Source organism: Salminus brasiliensis, chromosome 4 (genome assembly GCF_030463535.1).
Source record: "Salminus brasiliensis chromosome 4, fSalBra1.hap2, whole genome shotgun sequence".
Lineage (NCBI taxonomy): Eukaryota > Metazoa > Chordata > Actinopteri > Characiformes > Bryconidae > Salminus > Salminus brasiliensis.
Genome location: NC_132881.1, coordinates 32,594,504 through 32,613,644, shown reverse-complemented (window position 1 = coordinate 32,613,644; position 19,141 = coordinate 32,594,504). Strand labels below are relative to the sequence as shown.

The window sequence follows — 19,141 nt, the reverse complement described above, 5'->3', positions numbered from 1 at the left end:
ACGCAGGATAGGCTACACACACTAGATCCATCCATTTAATCCATGAAAGTGTCAAGTGACATTGCATATTAGTTATTAGCAGCACAAAACCTGGCGGAACAGCAGTAGCTTAAGCCTTCTTGGAATTCGGACGCACATTTCCACATGTGCATTCACACCGTGTTTAGATCCCTGAATGCGTTTTTGATACACTGATACAATACAGATGTGTTTCATTGAGGATAAATCATTACACTGCTTAAGCTACTTCAAAGAAAATCTTATGAACATGGTCACAGATGTGGTGTTGACCTGCAGTCTGCTCCAGAAAACGAAGGGGAAAAAAGCAATATGTCGAGTCATTTTAATTGTAATAAGAATGTCATGACTTACAGTTATACATCATATACCTTCTAAGTTTTGGAGGTTGTACATTTTCCACCAATCTGAGAGGATTGTAATCTACAGCTATGGGCTACAACATTAAAGGCTGCTTTTCCAGACACAGTTTAAGTCTATACACTCTGGGGAGGGCTCTTCAGTGAAACATCATATTTAGCCTTAACATGTGTCCGGGAAATCGGCCCAACATTAAACACTGGGTGATGTGTGTGTGTAAAAGAGAGAGAGAGAACGAGAGTTTAGATGTATTCAGGTTCAGACGTCTCTTCTTCAGAGTACGACCTCGAGTTCCCAGCAAAAGTGCCGTTCTCGTCCACAGGCAGGCAGTTTCCCGCGGTGCTGTAGCCGTGCTTTCTGGCTTGGCGTTCTTCCATCCTGATAGTGTCGTAGAGCCCCGTGGCCCCCTCTTCCAGCAGCATGTTCCTCTCGGAATGGGACGGCTTCATTAGGCACACGTTGCGCAACAGGAGCAGCGCCGGTGCGTAAAGCACGTTGGCGAGGCCCATCCCCAGGTTGAGCTGCACAAACCCGAGGTCATGCACTATCTTTCCGGCCACGACCGGACCCAGCGCGTAGGCGACGCAGTAGGAAATGTCCGCAATGGCGTATACGCTGCCGTACACGGACACGTGGCGCACGTCGACCAGAAACGCGAGGGTGGGCAGCAGGGCCGTGTCCACTAACGCGATGCCGAAGCAAATGCCGCACAAGGGGATGATGAGCTGCTCGAAGTTTTTGCATGCTGGCACAGTGCAAGAGCTGGCCCCGATTATGACCATGCCAAGAGCCCCGTAGAACCACTGTAAGTGTGGGTACTGGCCCGCCAGCTTCACAGTGATGTAGACCCCCAAAACGTGCGGGAAAAAAGCCGGCAGCCAGGTTAGGCCAATCTCCCATTGGGACGAGTCCATGGTCTCTTCCATCCAGTTTGCTATGGTGGGCTCCAGAAACGCGAGAGGTATGTTGCACGTGGTCAGCGCCCCTGCTACTACGGCTATGTAGGGGTCAATCATGAGTTTGTAAATCGGGGTGCCAACGGGCATGTTCTCTCTAGTCCGGCTGGAGAACGGTTTGAGCACAGTCAAACACAGTATACCGTCAGCTAAGCACACACAGGCGAGCGCGATGAACGGGACCCGCTTCCCCGCGAACTGGTACAGCACCCCGCCAAAGGGGGGCGCCGCCAGGCTGCCGAAGGAGATGAAAGCCAAGGCGATGCCCAGGGCTCGACTTCTCTCTGTCTCCTCCGTGTACTTGTCTGCTATCATAGCAATCCCAGAAGTGTCAGCGAAGGCTGACCCGAGACCCTGCAGGCTGCGCGCCACGAACATGGTCGCGTAGTTCTCAGCGAAGGCAAATATGCAGGTGGACGCGAACATGATGGAAAGTCCGATTAAAAGTGGGATGTCGTATCCGACACGGTCTATGAAGGTCCCTGTCAGAGGGTTGACAATGAGCTGCAGAATGGCTTTAGAGGCGAAAAGGACACCGACCTGCAGATCAAAGTTCTCGGCTTGGAAGTGGGGTTGTGTGCTGTTGTCGGAGGAATTGGCGCGCGCAACATGGTGGGACTGCTCTGATTGGCGTTCTAGATGGGCTAAATAATCGGGTACAATCGGTACGATCACCATATAAAGCATATTATCTAACAAAAGTGCCACACAGACAATCACTAGAATGATCCTCCGCTGTCGGTCGGGGTCCTGGATAGCAGTGCCTAACTGTTTAGTTCTTTCGCCCATCTCTGACAGTTTAACCGCGGCAGACTGAGCCAAGCCTCCAGATCCCTCCGTAGCCATGATTGACTCTTTTTCTTCTTTCACAATAAACGGTCAAACTCTTCCCTTCACTGTGCTACACTCCCGCAGACCGTGGATCGCCTGTGCGCATTGGTTTCTCTGTGCGCCTGTTCACTTACTGAGCAGCCGAGCCTCGGCTAGATGATGAACTTTTCCCCTGCTTTACCTTCGCATGCTGCAGTCCTTCATTGCTTTTCCGCTCTCGTGACTTGGGCGCGTTTTATCGCTGACGGCCAGAAGAGTTTCATTGTATCGCGCGCCGTCATTCAGGTGACGAAGAGAAGTGGAAAACTCGCGCTCAGGTCAGAAAATCACCTGTTCGTCCTCCATGGTCTGAGCCGTCTGTTTAAAAAGCTTGGGAGGTAAAAGCTCTCACTTGAGCGGATTCATTCACCTGTAACGCTACGAGGCAGGTCATCATCTCAGTCCAGCAGGCTCGGGACTGTGGCCACTGGTAGGGGGACACACGCGCATGTTTGTTGATTCCATTGAAATCTCTCCTCTTTTTTTCCCAGGGATGTGACGCACTGCTTGCTTGCCCCCCAGTGGTTCCCCAACCAGCCGCATTTATTAAGCTAATTTTACGTGGCAGTGCAGTCAATTACAGACACTCTCTGTGATTACAGAGGCAGGTCAGTTCCAAATGTTCGCCAGTTCTTAAAAACAATTCCTTAAAGATGCCCCAAAAAAAGCTGAGAGGAGCGTTCTTACCAACACCGAAAGCCAATAAGTGAAGACCTTAACAACGGACGCGCAGCTGTTAGAGTTAGAGAGCACATCTGGTTGTTTTCTGATCATCATGTATTTTCTGAAATCACACTTTCAGCACACTCACACGGTAAGAGGGCGATTTCACAACAAAAAGAAGAGAAGATTTTTTGCTATTACTGTTACACGCATATGTCTTTCTTTACTGAGTTTTGAAATAAATATAATTAAAAGTAATCACTAAAAGCAACAGTAATACGGTTCGTTGTTCGTTATTAACATTATTTTTTTCAATAAGAAATAAATACACGGTTTGAAATACAGGCGTCCTTCAACCGTCTTCTAATTAAACATGGTCGCGTGTGTCCTTGTTTAACTGTTGCTGAAGGTAGGCCTGACACCTAGTTTTCCCTCAAGCTACTTTTAAACACCTCGTCTGTCAGAAGCCAGTACTTTTAGTCTCCTCGATGTCAAATAACTATTCAGTTCTAACAGCTCAGTTCTGGCGTTTGTTTATAGTTAATGGTCTCTTGCAAGACACTTCAAACTATTCAGAAACACTTTCTGCACCCTTGCGTTTTGGACACCTATTAAAACATAAACAAGCACGATTTCTAAATAGTTTTAAATGTACAAAAACAAAAAAAACCCAAACAAAACAATTATTATTTAATGATCATTAATTAATGTCGTGAGATATTTTGTTTCATTATATGACAATATTGTTACAAATACGAATATAACAGTGAACCATACATTCATTAATTCATTAACAATTTACAGCATTACCTTGACGAATTTAATCAGGGCTCATTCATATTAACCTGTTTTAAAAGTATTATTTATTTTACGTTAAATGTAACTATCCCAAGTCATATCAAATATCACTGTGCTTCAGCACCACCGCCACGCGGACAGCTCCCTTCATTAGTCTTCATTAGCCTTTTTAGGAAACTGCGACAATAATGAATGATGAATGGGCTAGTTCTATAAGATGTTCACTGATACACTGTCACTAAAATTGGATCTTATAAATAAAAACGTACGTTTTATACTGAACAAAAATTGCGTAATTTCATCTCAACGCTGAACGTGATCCGTGGACGTGCTGAGTGAAGATTTGGCGCCATCTTCTGTAAAAGCATTTAACATCAACGAGTCAGACCCTCTTCATGTTTACAGAGCAATGCTGGCATCTAGCGGTTAATAGACAGCACTGCAATTCTACATTTCTCCAGAAATACCAGTTTAGAAATCTCTTGACTTGTTGTGGAGACACAACGTTTTTCCTCAGTTTTCCCCAATAATGAGGCCCCCTGCCCTGGGGTCACTAACCATTGTCTTGTATGGAAGAAGATGACTGCAGACTAATGACATAAAAATAATGGTTAGCTACTTTTTATATATATACACAGGTCTGCCCTTACACCAAATGTAGCTTATCAGTTATACAGGTGTCTGTAATGAGCTTCTTTAGTTCTGCACTGAAGCAACACGCTTAACACAGCTAATAAGAAAAAAACTTTAGTATGTGTATGAATTACATCACTTCAGTTATTAAATAAGCACATTTTGGATACAAAACATGTCTTGGCTGTTTACGCATGTTTGCTGGGAAAAGATACTCGTTGTGTTCCTTTCTACCAGCAGATGTCCCTAAAAGTGCTGTCAACTTTAAAGCCAGAATATTTCCATGCAGTCCTATGTGAGGCTTAGCAACTCACTGTCACTTCAATCCCAGCTCCCTGCATAACAGTAAGAGCTACAGTCTTCTTCACTGCTTAAAGCATGATAGAATCCAAGATGGCCATGAAGCTTTTTTGAGGAGGGGTTCCTCATGGCCTGTTAAGAATAAAATGTGTTCGGATTTTTGATCAGATGTCCTAGCAACACAATGTGTGTCAGAGAGATTCATTCTACTGTTCATGTTACAATAAAATGTGTCCAAATGCTAGTAATGCAAACATTTTGAAAGATAATGCTAAGTCCTACATGTGCAAATCATCAACTAATGACAGATCCTTAATAAGGCATGACCGCTGTTATTATAATATCTTTCTGAAGTCAATTATTACATTTTTGTGGCGGTGCTTGTCTCTCATGTCATTATCTTATGGCTGTAATGTAACTTGTAACAGTGTGTGCAGACTGTACAGACTATGTACAGTGTAATGTTGTATTATGTTGGGTAATGATGAGTTTATATAAAGTATTGCATCACATGCTAAAAAAAGGATATGCAATAATGACTGCTGATGTACAGCCAAAGCTGCTGCTGCCTGCTCCCCCTCTCGTTCTGATGCTAATCCTTTATGTCTGTCTTGGCAGACTTTTGATTCACTGGATATAATATGGTTTTAATTCTCGTTCTGGTCTGCGGCCACAGAGGTGAGAAGGCAGGGAAATGCGTCACACTTCAACCCTTCCACTTGATTGGTTCTGTCTGTTCTGTTTTCCTTGTTTTTCCTGAGATTGCATTCCGATCTGACTCCAACACTGCCCTCATACACTCATCATGGAAATACATGTAATGGCAATATTGGGCTTTTAACCTTCCTTGAACAGATGTTTTCTCTTTTGTTTCAACAGTGGATCATACTGCCTTAGAAGTTAGAATTCATCAGCAAACCATCAGCTAGGCTGTTGAAACCTGGACACAACTGTGTTCCACACAGATAGGAGGTGTTTGTGGGTAGGATTAAGCAGTTTAACATTACGCTTCTACAATGACCTTTCAAACCCCATTAAAAATATGTGAACTATGCTTGAAAATCAGGTCAGTGCCAACAAATTGAACGGAACTCTACCAATTCTTTTGACCCTCCAATATTTTGATCCTGTGTTGATTCCAGACCCCCCCCCCCCCAAATTGTGCACCACATTTATGTTTTTTAAAATTGTACACTCATTCTCCAAAATAAATAATTAAAATACTTATATTGCCATTACAATCATGTCCATTGAACATTAAAATGATGATCAAATTTACATGCAAGTAAATTCAAATAATTTCACCATACATAAATTGAATATAAGAATTTAATATATTAACATAATATTACTATATGCAGGCCCACAGGCCCAAACTCTTTACTACATCTTTCCTATTAGTTACATTGTAGTAACTGAATAATTGAAATTAGCTGCTGAATAATATGATATAGACTTTTAATTAATCAGATTATTAAAAGAGTAACACACCTAGGATTTGAGGGGTTAAGATAAGTGTTTTTGCTGTATTAAGAATTTTAAAGCCAATAAATAGCATATCGAGTACCACTGTAATATACAAGCTGCTTACTAAACTGCAGGCACAATAGGTAGATATGAAATTCAGTGTGCTGAAACTGAAGCACGCAAAGATTAATTAAAAAGGTATAATCCATGTGGCTGAACCATCTGTAAACAAAGGATTACATTGTCCATCTTCATAATTACACAGTTTCATTAATGAAGAATCACACACAATTTTATTAATGAAATAAATAAATAAAAACCAGCCAAGTCAGGTTTATAATTATGTAGGACACAACAGTTACTTTCAGTCTTTATTTCTAATAGTCATAGAGAGTATGGAGAGATCATTTATAAGACTTTATTCTTTCAATTTTGCAAAGTAATGCATCATTTTTTATCATTATTAATGACCCACATTCAAGGCTCAACCTAAATTACCACTAAATTCCGTCTTTGCCTTTTTTAGTAAAACCTTAATGAGATTCTACTCATTCTGGCTTTTATGTTAAAGCACAGGTTTATTTTCTTAAAATTATATTAAGCGATGTCTAATAGTTTGTTGAGCACCATGGGACAGTGATTAAACACATTTCAGGTCATGGCCTGGTATCTGCAGTTGAAATGAGCCAAAACAGGGAGTTCTATAAAGAGCAATGACGTGTACAGTGCATCATTAATCCAGATTACGCACTGTCCATAATCCTTTAAAAACAGTGATTTTTTATTTAAATACATAAAATGTTTATATTTTTAATGTTGAGTCTTTAGCCTGCTTTAATTATTTTTAATTATTAAACCTTTTAAATAGGTAAGGAAATGATGTCAAAGTAATGTTTGATATCCCTGCTGAAGATATGAAACCAATCTACAAGATCAGTTAGACTTTAAAAATGCAAAATCCTCTGTGACGTCGTTCTGAATGCAGGTTTTAACGATTAAGATTGACGTAAACTAACTTTTTTGGCATAGTTTTCACAACGTTGACGCATACTTGGGTGGAAGTTACATAATGTGCTGTAAATATGAGAGGGGAAGCACTTTAATCACATAACGGAATGTGCGGCTGATTCCTCACTCTGAGCTGGGGCCTGAGGGCAGCTGATCATGAGGCTTTAGTGCACTGTTTGATTACTCCTCTGCCTTCAGTCAAGCACTGCAGCTCCAGGATTCACTGCCTGTACAAACAATACACACTATAATGGTATGTTCAGACAAATGTCTGGAACGTTCAGAGGTTTCACAGTGTCTGAGAAAGACAAACAGTACTGTGCAGAGGTTTCAGGCACATTATCACATTATTTAAAACCATTTATCTGGTCAGTAATAGTGTTTCTTTTTAACCCCTTAATGCAGAAAGGCTTATTACTGGATTACTGGACTTATATAGACTTCTGTACAAACTGGTGGGGCTATTCTCCGGTCATAGAAGTTTGTAATAACACTTTTGGTCCATTGGCAGTCCAAAGACATTTTTTAAAGGCTTAATTATCCAATCACATTAGAGCAGATGCAGGTAATCATAAATACAGTAAAAAACCTGGTTCCAGATCTCTCATGGAGGTCTCCAGCCAGTGTGTGTATTTGTTCAATTCCATCACCAGCCATTGGATGAGAGCTTGGATGAGAGCTCTCCCATGAGGAAAGCTTGGATATAGCTTAAGTGGACACAGTGATGTAAATCCACCAGTTTATGTGTGTGTGTATTACTGTTGTTGGTATTTATTCTAATATTAGTGTTTCACTGAGCAAATAAAAATGTACTGCCCAGATAAGGAGCTTTTTAATTCAACATGTAGTACTGTACATGTTAATGAACATTTCTTATCTTTTTCTGTATTTTTGAACTGTTCTATTACTGCTCGTAATCTGATTCAATTCCAAAACCTTACAATGTCTGTAAAAATGCCAAATGATCATAGTTTATAATAATGCTTATTCACGTCTTGATATGGGCAACGAGTTCAAGGCAGGGTCCTTTATTTACTGTACAGTGATATTATAGCCACTGGGGAGAATTTGTAGTATCACACCATTTGTCACCTTTCAAGTTTACCTCATTTGACACTGAGATACCATATTGCAGCGTAATCTTCTTAAAAAGCCCATATAAAAGTGCTCATTGGTTTATACTCTGTAATCCAGGGAGAACAGTAAATACCTGAATTTCGCCAGTGTACCACCGTGTTGATGTATGAGCCGCAGTGCTGATGAAAACAGCAAAAGAGAAGAGGACAGGAGAGGAGAGAGGAAACGCAAATAGGAAATCAGGAAAAGGACAAATTTGTCATCTCATGCCAGAGATTTCGAATCTAAGTATGGTATAATCTGGGAGTTTTGAGACTTGAATGCCCCCACAAAATCTCTTGATGATGTTCTTTCAAAAACACAAATCACCATATTTTAAGTGGACATCTGGGATGATGAAGATTTGTCATATTTTAAAAGCATGTTGTCCCCTGCCTTCAACTCATTTCAGCAAAAAAAAGAAAAAAAAAAACAGCAAAAAGACTCACGGTCTAAACAGGGGCCTGAAGCTGAAAACACTGACAAGCATGTGCTTTCCAATGTAAACGAATGTAACAGTAACAACACTGACCTGCAGTCTCGAGGTCATCTTCTAAACAGAGCTCTGACATCTTTCCTACTACGAAAGTACTGGGTAATTATCTGCACATTGAAGATGTCAATAAGGCCTGAATTCAAATTTGGTGTAACAATTAGTCACAGTTGCAGTAGTACTTTTACATAGTTTAGTTTACTGTGTTTCTCAGAGACCAGACTACATGACTACACACAAAAACAACATGCCTTCAGAACTGAATTAGTCCTCATTTTATTTTGCATTCACACAATAAATGCATAAAGTGTGATAGTACCAAATTTTTACAGTCATTTGTTTCTGAGATAAATTTAAAATGACATTTCTTCATTTGTTTATTTAGTCAGACAGTTTGTCACCTTATTTACTTTATTCAGACCCAGAAATAATCAATGTGTATCGTCCATTATGACAGCAGAGGCATTTGTGCTATTTTGAACACTATTCAGATTTGAATAGGGGGCCAAGTCAACATTATAGTCGTAATATGGTTGCTTTATATGAAATAAATATAGTAGATGTTTTTTTCTGAGTAAATATTACACACCCTGAAAATAGTTCCCCAACATTAAATGCCGTAAGCAAATGTGCTTTGGCCTTCAGCCACAAAGATCAAGAGATGATCACAGAGGCTTATTTTATCTGGAAGCTTACATGGGTTGCTGGACACAAGAAATCCAGCCCAGTTCCTTCATCCACTCCAGCTCATGCTCAGACTGTTTTCAGGGCAAAGACAAGCCTGACTCAACCTGTTTTTCCATAAACTTAGATACTAGAGTTATATTTATCAAAAAATGAACAGTGTTTCTGGGGTTAAATGATCAGTTCAAGGTCTGATCATAAAAAAATGTTCAAACAACAGATTGCATTTTATTATACAATCCATTTTGACTGCAGGGAATTACATCACACAGATTATGACCATTACGACCATTTTTAGTTAGGTCTATTAACCCTCATGTCACGTCTACATCATCTAGAAGAACACTGTGCTCTGATGACTAGAAATGTGCTTAGTGTGAAGAGTTATGTAACATTACTCAACTCTGGAGAGAAAGGCCTTCATTTAATCAGCTTCTTGAGGAACAAGATGGCCCAGTGAAAGTGATCTGTTGCGAAATGTTAAATAACATCCAGAGAAACATTCGGTTCAGAAACATTGTTCAGAGCGGCAAGGATCGGGTGTCTTTGTGAGAATGCGGGATTCCTTCGTGATATCTAAGGCCTGGTAAAGAGCAACAAAATATCCCAGAGAAATGTATTTATTGGCAGTGACGCTGAAACCCACTGTTACTGACGAGGCACGAAATGAGCAGGGACAAATGGAAATCATAATGCACTTGAGGAAGTACAATAACAGCACTGTAACCAGCTGCATACACAGCCATGCCAACAAATCACATGTAATGCACTTTCATCAAGTATCAAATTAATATATAAACATTTGCTTGCCTGCTTTCTTTCTATCACATAATCACACAAATACTTTTCAGCTGTGCTTTTCTTCACACAAGTTAAAGTTTTACTGCACTTTCTTTTGATTGGACTGCACAATGGTCATCATTTATGTTCAGAAAATGGAATAATTCATAAACAACATACAGCATCAACACAGTCCAACCACTCCTTTAATCACAGTGTTGTTTGATACTTATATTACAGATGATCATCATTTACAAAAGCTAACAATAATGACAGCAGTCCAGAGCACAAAGACACATAGCCCATATACACAGTATTCAAAAGTCATACAAAAGCATGAATATTCAGTGTTACAACTTGTTACAAACAAGCTTTCAGCACATGATTGCTGCACTTCAAGAATGACTTGCAATTGGAGCCAGAGCTGTTTTTGCAATATTAGGGTATATTAATCCCATTAATGAATGAATTAATGATCTAACATTTATGTTTTACATCACATGCCAATTTTCCAGTAATCAAATAATGTCTTATCTTTCTACTCATGACACTGAGAAATGCAGATGACTGAGTATGGAATGTGTCTGGGATGAAGAACGCCTTTTTCTTAGACAAAATCAAGGCTAGAAAGTAATTTTTGCATGACATCATTAGATAATGCTAAGTTAGTATGTTGTGAGGTTTTGAGTGATTTGATCTCAGTAGTTTTGCACTGTAATTTACACTGTTGTGCATGTTAGTAGTAATTGCTATTTCAATAGTTGTTTATTTTTTACTGCTTGTATACTACAAAAGCCTATGTTTGCTCCTGTTACAATTAATCATGTAGCAAATAATCCTAATTTCATATTTTATATAATCTTTGGACAGTCATAATGAGACAAGCACACACAACTTATATGTATATATTATTTCTATCCTGTAATTTGTACATATGGGAGTGGTTTCAGAGATGGACTGTGGAAGCATGAGCAGGAGGGAGGGAGAAGTGGAGCTGTGCAGGGCGGAAAGCAGATCTAATTGCAGTATGTCTTGTACGTAATCTCCGCCTGTCTGCTAATCTTGAGCACTGGGGGAATGTGTTATCATGAAAAGCACTGTTGTTTCTGGGATTATACAATGTTGCTTGTCTAATTCTGTCTCTGGCTTAACATGAACATCATCTCATGGCTACTCATGATTTACACTCTGCAGGATAAGTCGGCACGGCCCCTGGTAGGAAACAAAATACTCTTCTATCACAGATGTGAAAACATTACATTGCCCACAAAAATGGACTAATGGTACAACTGAAATATATTGTGCTTCATCAAGTTAGACAAAAACCTTTTCATTTTGCACTGTGACCTTAATATTCTCTGATTTGTGCTGCCATAATGAAACATCAGTTTCGTTATTTCACAACTGCTGTAGTTATGAAATATTAGATATAAGTAGTTACGAAATATCAGCATAGCTTTTTACTCGTACCTCATGTGTAATACTCGTGTGCTGTTATTTAATCAGAACATAGAAGTGTCGTAACCCGTATTATGTGACTGAACAAAGTGCTTCCCGCGGCACGGCCCATTACGACGGCATAAATGACATGATCCGTCAAAAGCAGGCGCTGCATGCGCTATGTTGAAAATGCATTTCTGAATAAGCTATCACTCATGCCAGATGGAATGACATGCATTAAATATGACAGACCAAATTATCTTGGACACAGAAACAATCTCATAAGTGATATAAAAAACATGATGAATGAAATGAGCAAAAAATATCACAAAGACGGCATGAGCTTAAGCATGTGTCATACCTGTCAGAAATCACCATAACATCAGACACAGTTATTGTGTGCTTGGTTTATTTGGACTTGTTGTCAATGGAAGGAGTTTCAATCTTTTGCCCAGTGAGCAGCTGCCAGATTCCTCCTCTGTAGTTTTCATTTCTAAGAGCATATACAAAGACATTGAATAGAGGAGAGGTCTTTGCCACAATAGGAGCAATCTAGAAAGACAGAAGAAAAAAAAGGTTTACATCTATGTAAGTAAGTTTTTTTTACTATGTATTCTATAAAAAAATGGGTAAATTGTTATGACTAGAAATGGATATTGTTCCAAATTTACATTTATTTCAATACCAATTCTTCAACAATATTTTATAAATTAATTAAGTAAATGAGTAAATAAATAAAACAACATTAAATATCTACATTATCTAATACATCTCTAAAATACATCATATACACATTTTTAAATAAATTAGTATAACCATGTAACAGTTGTAGTAACTGTAGAAGAAATAGTTGTAGTAGTAGCAATAACAGCAGTAGTAGTAGTAATAGTAGTGGTAGAGATAGTAATAGTATACCTTTAATGTGTTTGCATATTGTATACAATGTATTATTAGGAGTGGTAGTAATAATAACAGCAGTAACAGTAATGGGATTGATAACTAGTAATAATAACAGTAGTAAAAATGGTAATAGTAGTAATAATCAGGGTAGTAAAATGAGTAGTAGTAATACCAGTGGTATTAGCAATAGCAGTAGCAGTGGCAATACTATTAGTAGTAATAACAGCAGTACTATTATTATTACTATTAATAGTAATAGTAGTAGTAGTATCAGTTGAAGTAATAGTAGTAACAGTATTTTTATTCTTCATTGTATTATTAAAATTAAGAGTAGTATTAGTAATAAAAGTAGTAGTACTAACAGTAGTAGTAGTAGTATTGTTATAGTTGGATGTATTTTTTATCCTTCATTGTATTATTATTTTATTATTATTAGGAGTAGCATTAATAATAAAAGTAGTAATAGTAGTAGTAGTAGTAGTAGTAGCAGTATTCCTTTAATGTATTTTGTATTATTAATAATATAAGTAGCATTGGTAATAAAATAGTAATTATTGTAGTAATAGTAGTAATAATAGTAAACAGGTGTAGAAGTAGTAATAGCAGTTATATTAACAGTAGTAATAATAACAGTAGTAGTAATAATATAGTAGTATAGTATTGTGGTAGTAGTTGTAGTGTTCTTTTAATGTATTTTCTCATATTAGTGATATTAGTAATATTAGTACTAGTAGTAATACTAGTAAATAGTAGTAATAGTAGTAAATTTGTGTGGTAAAAATAATAGTAGTAGTAGCAGTAGTAGTAGTTGTAACAGTAACAGTAGTAGCAACTGTAATAGTAGTAGTAACAGTAATAGTAATATTAGTAGTAACAGTAACAGTAGTACTAATAGTAGTAATAACAGTAATAGAAGTAGTAACAGTAATAAAAATGGTAATAGTAGTAGTAATAGTAATAGTTAGTAGTAGTAATAGTTGGATACCCAGGCCTAATTGTCATGGTTAACACAGTACAGATTAGACTTCTGAACTAACTGAAGCTTAATGACACTGTTACCATTTTCACTTTAGGAGACAAAAGGTTGGCATTCTGTAGAGTAGCGTAGAAGGCTAGAATCCCATAAGGGCCCCAGCAGAACAGCAGGGTCTTCAGGGGAGTGCTACAATTGAACTGCACACAGAAAGCAAGCAAAGTCAGTGTAGTCATGGGGCTTGACATCATGTGATATCTTAGTCACAAGCCGGGGATATAAATCAGATGCAGACATGATACTTGATACACGTACTTCCATAACATTGTCTAAAAAATACAATGAAGAGCAAGAAAACACAAATAGAATAGGACCAGCATTTTAGAAAGATTAAAACTAGTCATTGCACACTAGACCTGGACCAGGTAGTATTTGGGTGGTCAGTCATTCTCAGCACTGCAGTGACACTGACACAGTGGTGGTGTGTTACTGTGTGTTGCGCTGGTGCAAGTGGATCAGACACAGCAGTGCTGCTGCAGTGTTTAAACACTGCATCCACTCACCGTCCACTCTATTAGACACTCCCACCTAGCCGGCCCATTTGTAGGTGTAAAGTCAGAGACAGAAGCTCATCTGTTGCTGCACAGTTTGTATCGGTCATCCTCTGGTCCTTTAGCACGGTTCACAGGGCGTTGCCCACAGGACGAGTTTGGATGTTTCTGGTTTGTGGACTATTCTTAGTCCAGCAGTGACACTGAGGTGTTTAAACACTACAGCAGCACTGCTGTGAGTGATCCACATGTACCACCAGCGCAACATACACTGACACGCTACCACCACGTCAGTGTCACTGCAGTGCTGAGAATAATACTCAAATAGTACCTCTGTGGTGGCCTGTGGGGTAAAATGAAGCTAACAAAGTATGCAGAGAAACAGACTGACTACAGTCTAATTATAGAACTACAAAGTGCTCCTATATGGTGAGTGGAGCTGGGTTCATTTTAATGGGCTCATTATAATAAGTTCACTCCAAAACAGGGGTATCCATAATATTCTAATATGACTGTGTGATGTATATATAAAATACAGTCACTTTCATGCATAAACCAAATCTCCAAAAATCATTTTGGTGCTTTTCTACTGGTTCTTCCATAATAACATTTTGATGCAAAAAAAACAACAAAAAAACAAGTTAATGCCAAATAATAATGATCTGATCATATATCATAGATATCAAATTATTACTGCATTGATATTTTATATGCATTTTACAGACTGAACTAAAAATCAACACTTGATGATAAGGAAGAAATAAAGCAAGGTTGAATACAATGGAACTTAGTCTGGGCCATTCAGGTCCTGTGTTTTTTCCGTGTGCATTAGGCCATGGGAAGGAATAATGAAGCTAAATGATAAATCATCTAGATGTAAATGGAGGTCTGCAATACAACATAACTTTTTACACCTGTAGAATTGTTAGGCAGCGTACAGTGATAACTACTTCTGTTCATCAACTTCCAATGTATTAGTTCAGATCAAAACAAAAAAGCTTTAGGGCTTTTCCTTTTTCTTTTCCGGGCCTATATTTACAATATTAACAATATACTAGCAGGGTACTTTGTGGATGTTTACTGAGCCATAACTTGGTAGGGCTTTCAGCTTGTGTGTAATTCTGTTTTAGAATTACGTAATGGCTCTGCTCCAATGAAGACCTCACTGTTTACAATGTGGAGATGCCTTTGTGCTCGGAGGCACAAGGTCTCTCAGCTCAAACACCATAAATAATGGGTTTATGCAACACATGAGGGAAGCCTATACTAACTAAGGGATCTTGATGCCATTCTCATATATCAAATCATTGAAACAGTATATAAGAAAGCACAGCTTACCCTTTCCTGGCCTGTCTTCTTGAATTTCTTGTCAATGGATTTGTAGCAGGACATCACAATGAACACTTGAATTCCCATGTTACAGATCGCCATTGGAATCACATAGGAGACATAGTTTCTAATTGAAACGACACAAATGTACAAGGGGTAAATTAAGGGCACATGACATCATAAGACTCTGATACTGTAGCGTCACATTGTGAATATCCTGTTCTTTGATTTATAGGTCAATCTTGCAGTGATTTATGATCTTTTAAATATGATTAAATATGAATTAAATGTCCAAAGACACAACAGTATAGCATGTGGTGAACTCATCGTAACATGAACTTTGTGAGTTTAGTAGTATAGTAATGATGATGATGGTGATTACTATTGTTATCATTTCTGTGGCAGCTTGTGTTTGTTATTTAGCTGCACAATATAGTATCCCACAGACAATTACAGTCATCCCTATGGAACATACACTATATGACCAAATGATTGTGGACACCCCTTCAAATAAATGCATTTAGCAACTTTAAGTCACACCCATTACTGACAGTACTGTGCAAATGCACACACACATGGACTAGTACCTTTAGAAAAGTATTACAAAGAAAATATTACACTGGAGCAGATAAACATGAACCCATTGGCACCAAACCTACTGACAGGTTTGGGCTAGAGGGGCATGATGGCGCCTCATTTAGTTCTTTTGGGATGAGCTAAAGTTGGGGATGAGGTGGGGTGGTGAGCATCCACAATCCTGCCCACATTAACACTCTTGTCGCTGAATGCAATCCAATCCTCACAGCAATGCTCCAAAATCTAGTAGAAAGCCTTTCCTGGACAGTAGAGACAGCGTAAGCTCCTTTTTAATACCCTTGATTTAGAAAAAAGCAGTGAACAAGCAGGTGTCCCAATACTTTTGTCCATATAGTGTATTTAAGGTTGACAACAGAGATAGTTTAGTTTTTTTAAGATACCTGTCTCCTTTGCTTATGTCTAAAGTGCAGCAGGTCCTCAGTGGCTCGTAATCATACTCTCCCCAGCCAATCAAAGGCATGGCAGCCCAGAAAGCAGTAAAGAGCCAGATGAAGATGGCCAGGGAGATGACACGGCTCCACTGCAACTTTGTTCCTTAATAATGAAATACATCAGCGAGTCAGACACTTTCCCATTTATTCAGCATTCATGGTCATGTAAACATGCTGCCCATGTACTTTCAGTAACTACAAGACCAACAAAGTTGTCTAATGTTTACTGTAGGTATGTTAGCTCATATTAGCATTTTATATACAGCTCTGGAAAAAAATAGAGACTGCTTAATTTTTTTTTTTTCTTACATTTGCATCTCTACTTGTATGGTAGCCATTTTATTCCAGGCATTTTATCAAACAAAGCTGAGTTACCTGAATTTGCAGACTATGATTGACATAAACAGCAATGTGAAAAACTACCAGCCTGCCAAGACATGAAAGCTGTGATTGGCAGTCAAGGTTATTTCACCATAGTGATTTTTGAATGTTATAAGTTCAAATGTTAGTACTGTGCTGTTTAAATTTTAATAATAACTTCTTTACATTATAATTATTATAATAATTTATTTGCATTATTTGAGCTGTCATTTCTGCAAATAATTTTACATTATTACATTACATGGTTTAAGAAATACAATGCTTCAATAAAAAAATACAAAACTTCCCTAAACACATTGTCTATAAAAAGTAAAAAAAAAAAGTAATGTAGGGTGGTCTCTTTAATTTATTCCAGGGCTGTATATTCATATTTGTTGTGTCCAGATATTTAGCAAATTTACATTTGGTTGCTAGATTTTAAGGCTGAACGAGGCTTTCAAATCTTCCTGCACAAACACACAGACAGTATGTGCATTCAGAATGCTCTCTGTGGGTAAACTTAACACTTGGTTGACAATGGCTCTATTTTGAATAGTCTTAATTAGGACGAATTCAAAATAGCAGCATTTCCCAGAGACTTGTGTTTGAATGGGCCTGAGGATAAGCCTTTGTGGTCATGTTGAGCAAAAGGCCAGTAAATAGGGGAAGTGACAGATAGAGTTTTTTAACCCTGTGTTGTCCAAGCTGGTGGAAAAGGAAATCCAGTATACTGCAGGTCCATGGAAAAAATGTATTTTTTCTTGCTCCTTACTGGTGCAGTATTGGTGGTATCTGTCCCAAGCAATGGCTGCAATGAAGTGGATGCTGGAAAGGGCAGTTAGGAATCCGTGAAAGCCGTGGGTCTGGCACCCTTCTGATCCATAGGGCCAGTATCTATGGATTTGGTTTACCACAAAGAATGGTGAAAGTTAGCCAGACAGGGACTTGCTATTATTTACACTTCAATAGACTCTTAACAGTAAAGGTGCTACAAAGGGTTTCTTTTAGTGAATCTTTTTTTAAGTGTTGTGAATGTAAACGGTTCTCCAGACATATGCCTCTTTTAGAAAAATTCTATTGCATCGCTTTGTAGCACCTTTATTTTTAAGTGGACATTGACTGGACATTTGTCCTGTGTGTGCAAAGAGCAAAAAGTCTAAACAGACAATGTTGTATTATTGTGATGCTGCATGTCAGCAGAGCTTCTCATTGCAATATCTCCCAACCCTCCCAACCCATCCACAGCATCTGCTTCTAATCACGTCTAATCACATGGGCGCCTGAGAATAAACCCGCACTCCCCACTGCTTTCAATGCACATCTGACCATGCTGATTCAATCACTAGACACAACATGTGAAAGACAACCAACAGGTCATCCGCTGTAACAGCCTGATGTTGTATGTCATCCTAATTTCCTATATGAGATATGAAGGTCCCTCGATGACCAGAAGAGCTCACCTCAGAAAGCTGGAGAATGCGGCAATAGTGGCGTTTATACAAATCCCCATATCTGCCAAAGCCAAACTGAACACAAGGAAATTACTGGGAGTCCGCAGGTTCCGTATTTTAAGGAAAGCAACAACTGTGACAGCATTCAGGAGGAACCCAAGGAGACCTTAGGAAGACATTCAGAAACAGTATCATTCAGAGAGCGCCCTGAGCTCCTTCTAAAGAGCGCACAGCCCAACAGTTACACAACATTTCAGCTTTAAGGTCAGTACAGACATTCTCGCCTTAGCCAAAGCGCGCACTAAGCTAATTCGCCTCGGCTGAGATGCTTCTCAGCCCGCGAAGCACATCTCCAGTGTAGCTGCATGTAGACCGCCGATGCACTGGAAGCATGAACGTCGTTTAGTTCAGTTCTTACCCTCCACGAGTAGACAAGATCCCAGTGAAAACACATCGAGCTCAGAGAATCCCTCTGGCAGCGGATAAGCGGTCACCATGTTGCTAATATCTGGGCGAGCACACCTCAGGATTCACCGTCTGGTCGCTCGATAGCCTGTGCCTCAGGGGTGACCAAAAGAAGCCTACTTTTAAAGGGCCATTTCGCGAGAAAAAAGCGTGCACGTCATTATGTAAAGCCCTCTCCCTGCCTCAATCCGCAGAGGAATTTCTTAATGAACCTAACAGCATCAGCCATTGCCCCCTAATACGCGTTTTGCACAATGTGAGCCTAAAGCGCTCATTCAGTTACACAACGAGCCTTTGTGTCCTCCGTGGTTTCGTTGGGGATGAGAAGCAGCCCAGCCTACAGCAAATCACATTCTTGTTTTCTGGTTCTTTTGCGCCTGACAGGCCTGCACAACAGGTGGCGGTGTGTGTGTGTGTGTGTGTGTGTTTGGGGGGGGGGGTCGTTTCTTTCACACACTCCTTGCCGTATGACTTAGAAACATACATGGTAGATTTGCA

At 39.1% G+C, this 19,141-nt stretch overlaps 2 protein-coding genes across 3 annotated transcripts; both read right to left on the bottom strand.

Moving 5' to 3' along the window:
• Nucleotides 1-446: 446 nt before the first annotated feature.
• On the bottom strand, nt 447-2,180 carry slc18a3a (solute carrier family 18 member 3a). The gene has a single exon (XM_072676964.1). The coding sequence runs from the start codon at nt 2,178-2,180 to the stop codon at nt 621-623; it is 1,560 nt and encodes a 519-aa protein (XP_072533065.1). The 3' UTR covers nt 447-620.
• Nucleotides 2,181-10,334: 8,154 nt separating this feature from the next.
• Nucleotides 10,335-19,042, bottom strand: rgra (retinal G protein coupled receptor a). 2 transcript variants are annotated; one of them, XM_072678071.1, is made up of 8 exons: nt 18,597-19,042; nt 18,188-18,344; nt 17,500-17,621; nt 16,317-16,470; nt 15,349-15,466; nt 13,546-13,659; nt 11,948-12,138; nt 10,335-11,358 (listed from the first exon to the last, which is right to left on the bottom strand). In XM_072678071.1, the coding sequence occupies exons 1-7, from the start codon at nt 18,673-18,675 to the stop codon at nt 11,995-11,997; spliced, it is 888 nt and encodes a 295-aa protein (XP_072534172.1). In that variant the 5' UTR covers nt 18,676-19,042; the 3' UTR covers nt 10,335-11,358; nt 11,948-11,994. The 2 variants fall into 2 exon arrangements, with proteins under 2 accessions (XP_072534172.1, XP_072534171.1); XM_072678070.1 differs by having other exon boundaries at nt 10,335-12,138.
• Nucleotides 19,043-19,141: the final 99 nt, after the last annotated feature.

Excerpts from the sequence above, each read along its gene's own strand:
- slc18a3a (XM_072676964.1), bottom strand. The coding sequence starts at position 2,180 with ATGGCTACGGAGGGATCTGGAGGCTTGGCTCAGTCTGCCGCGGTTAAA.
- rgra (XM_072678070.1), bottom strand. The coding sequence starts at position 18,675 with ATGGTGACCGCTTATCCGCTGCCAGAGGGATTCTCTGAGCTCGATGTG. Across the intron at positions 16,471-17,499 it reads ATACCACCAATACTGCACCA|GAACAAAGTTGCAGTGGAGC; the intron begins GTAAGGAGCAAG and ends TTCATTATTAAG. Across the intron at positions 15,467-16,316 it reads GACATAAGCAAAGGAGACAG|AAACTATGTCTCCTATGTGA; the intron begins GTATCTTAAAAA and ends CGTTTCAATTAG.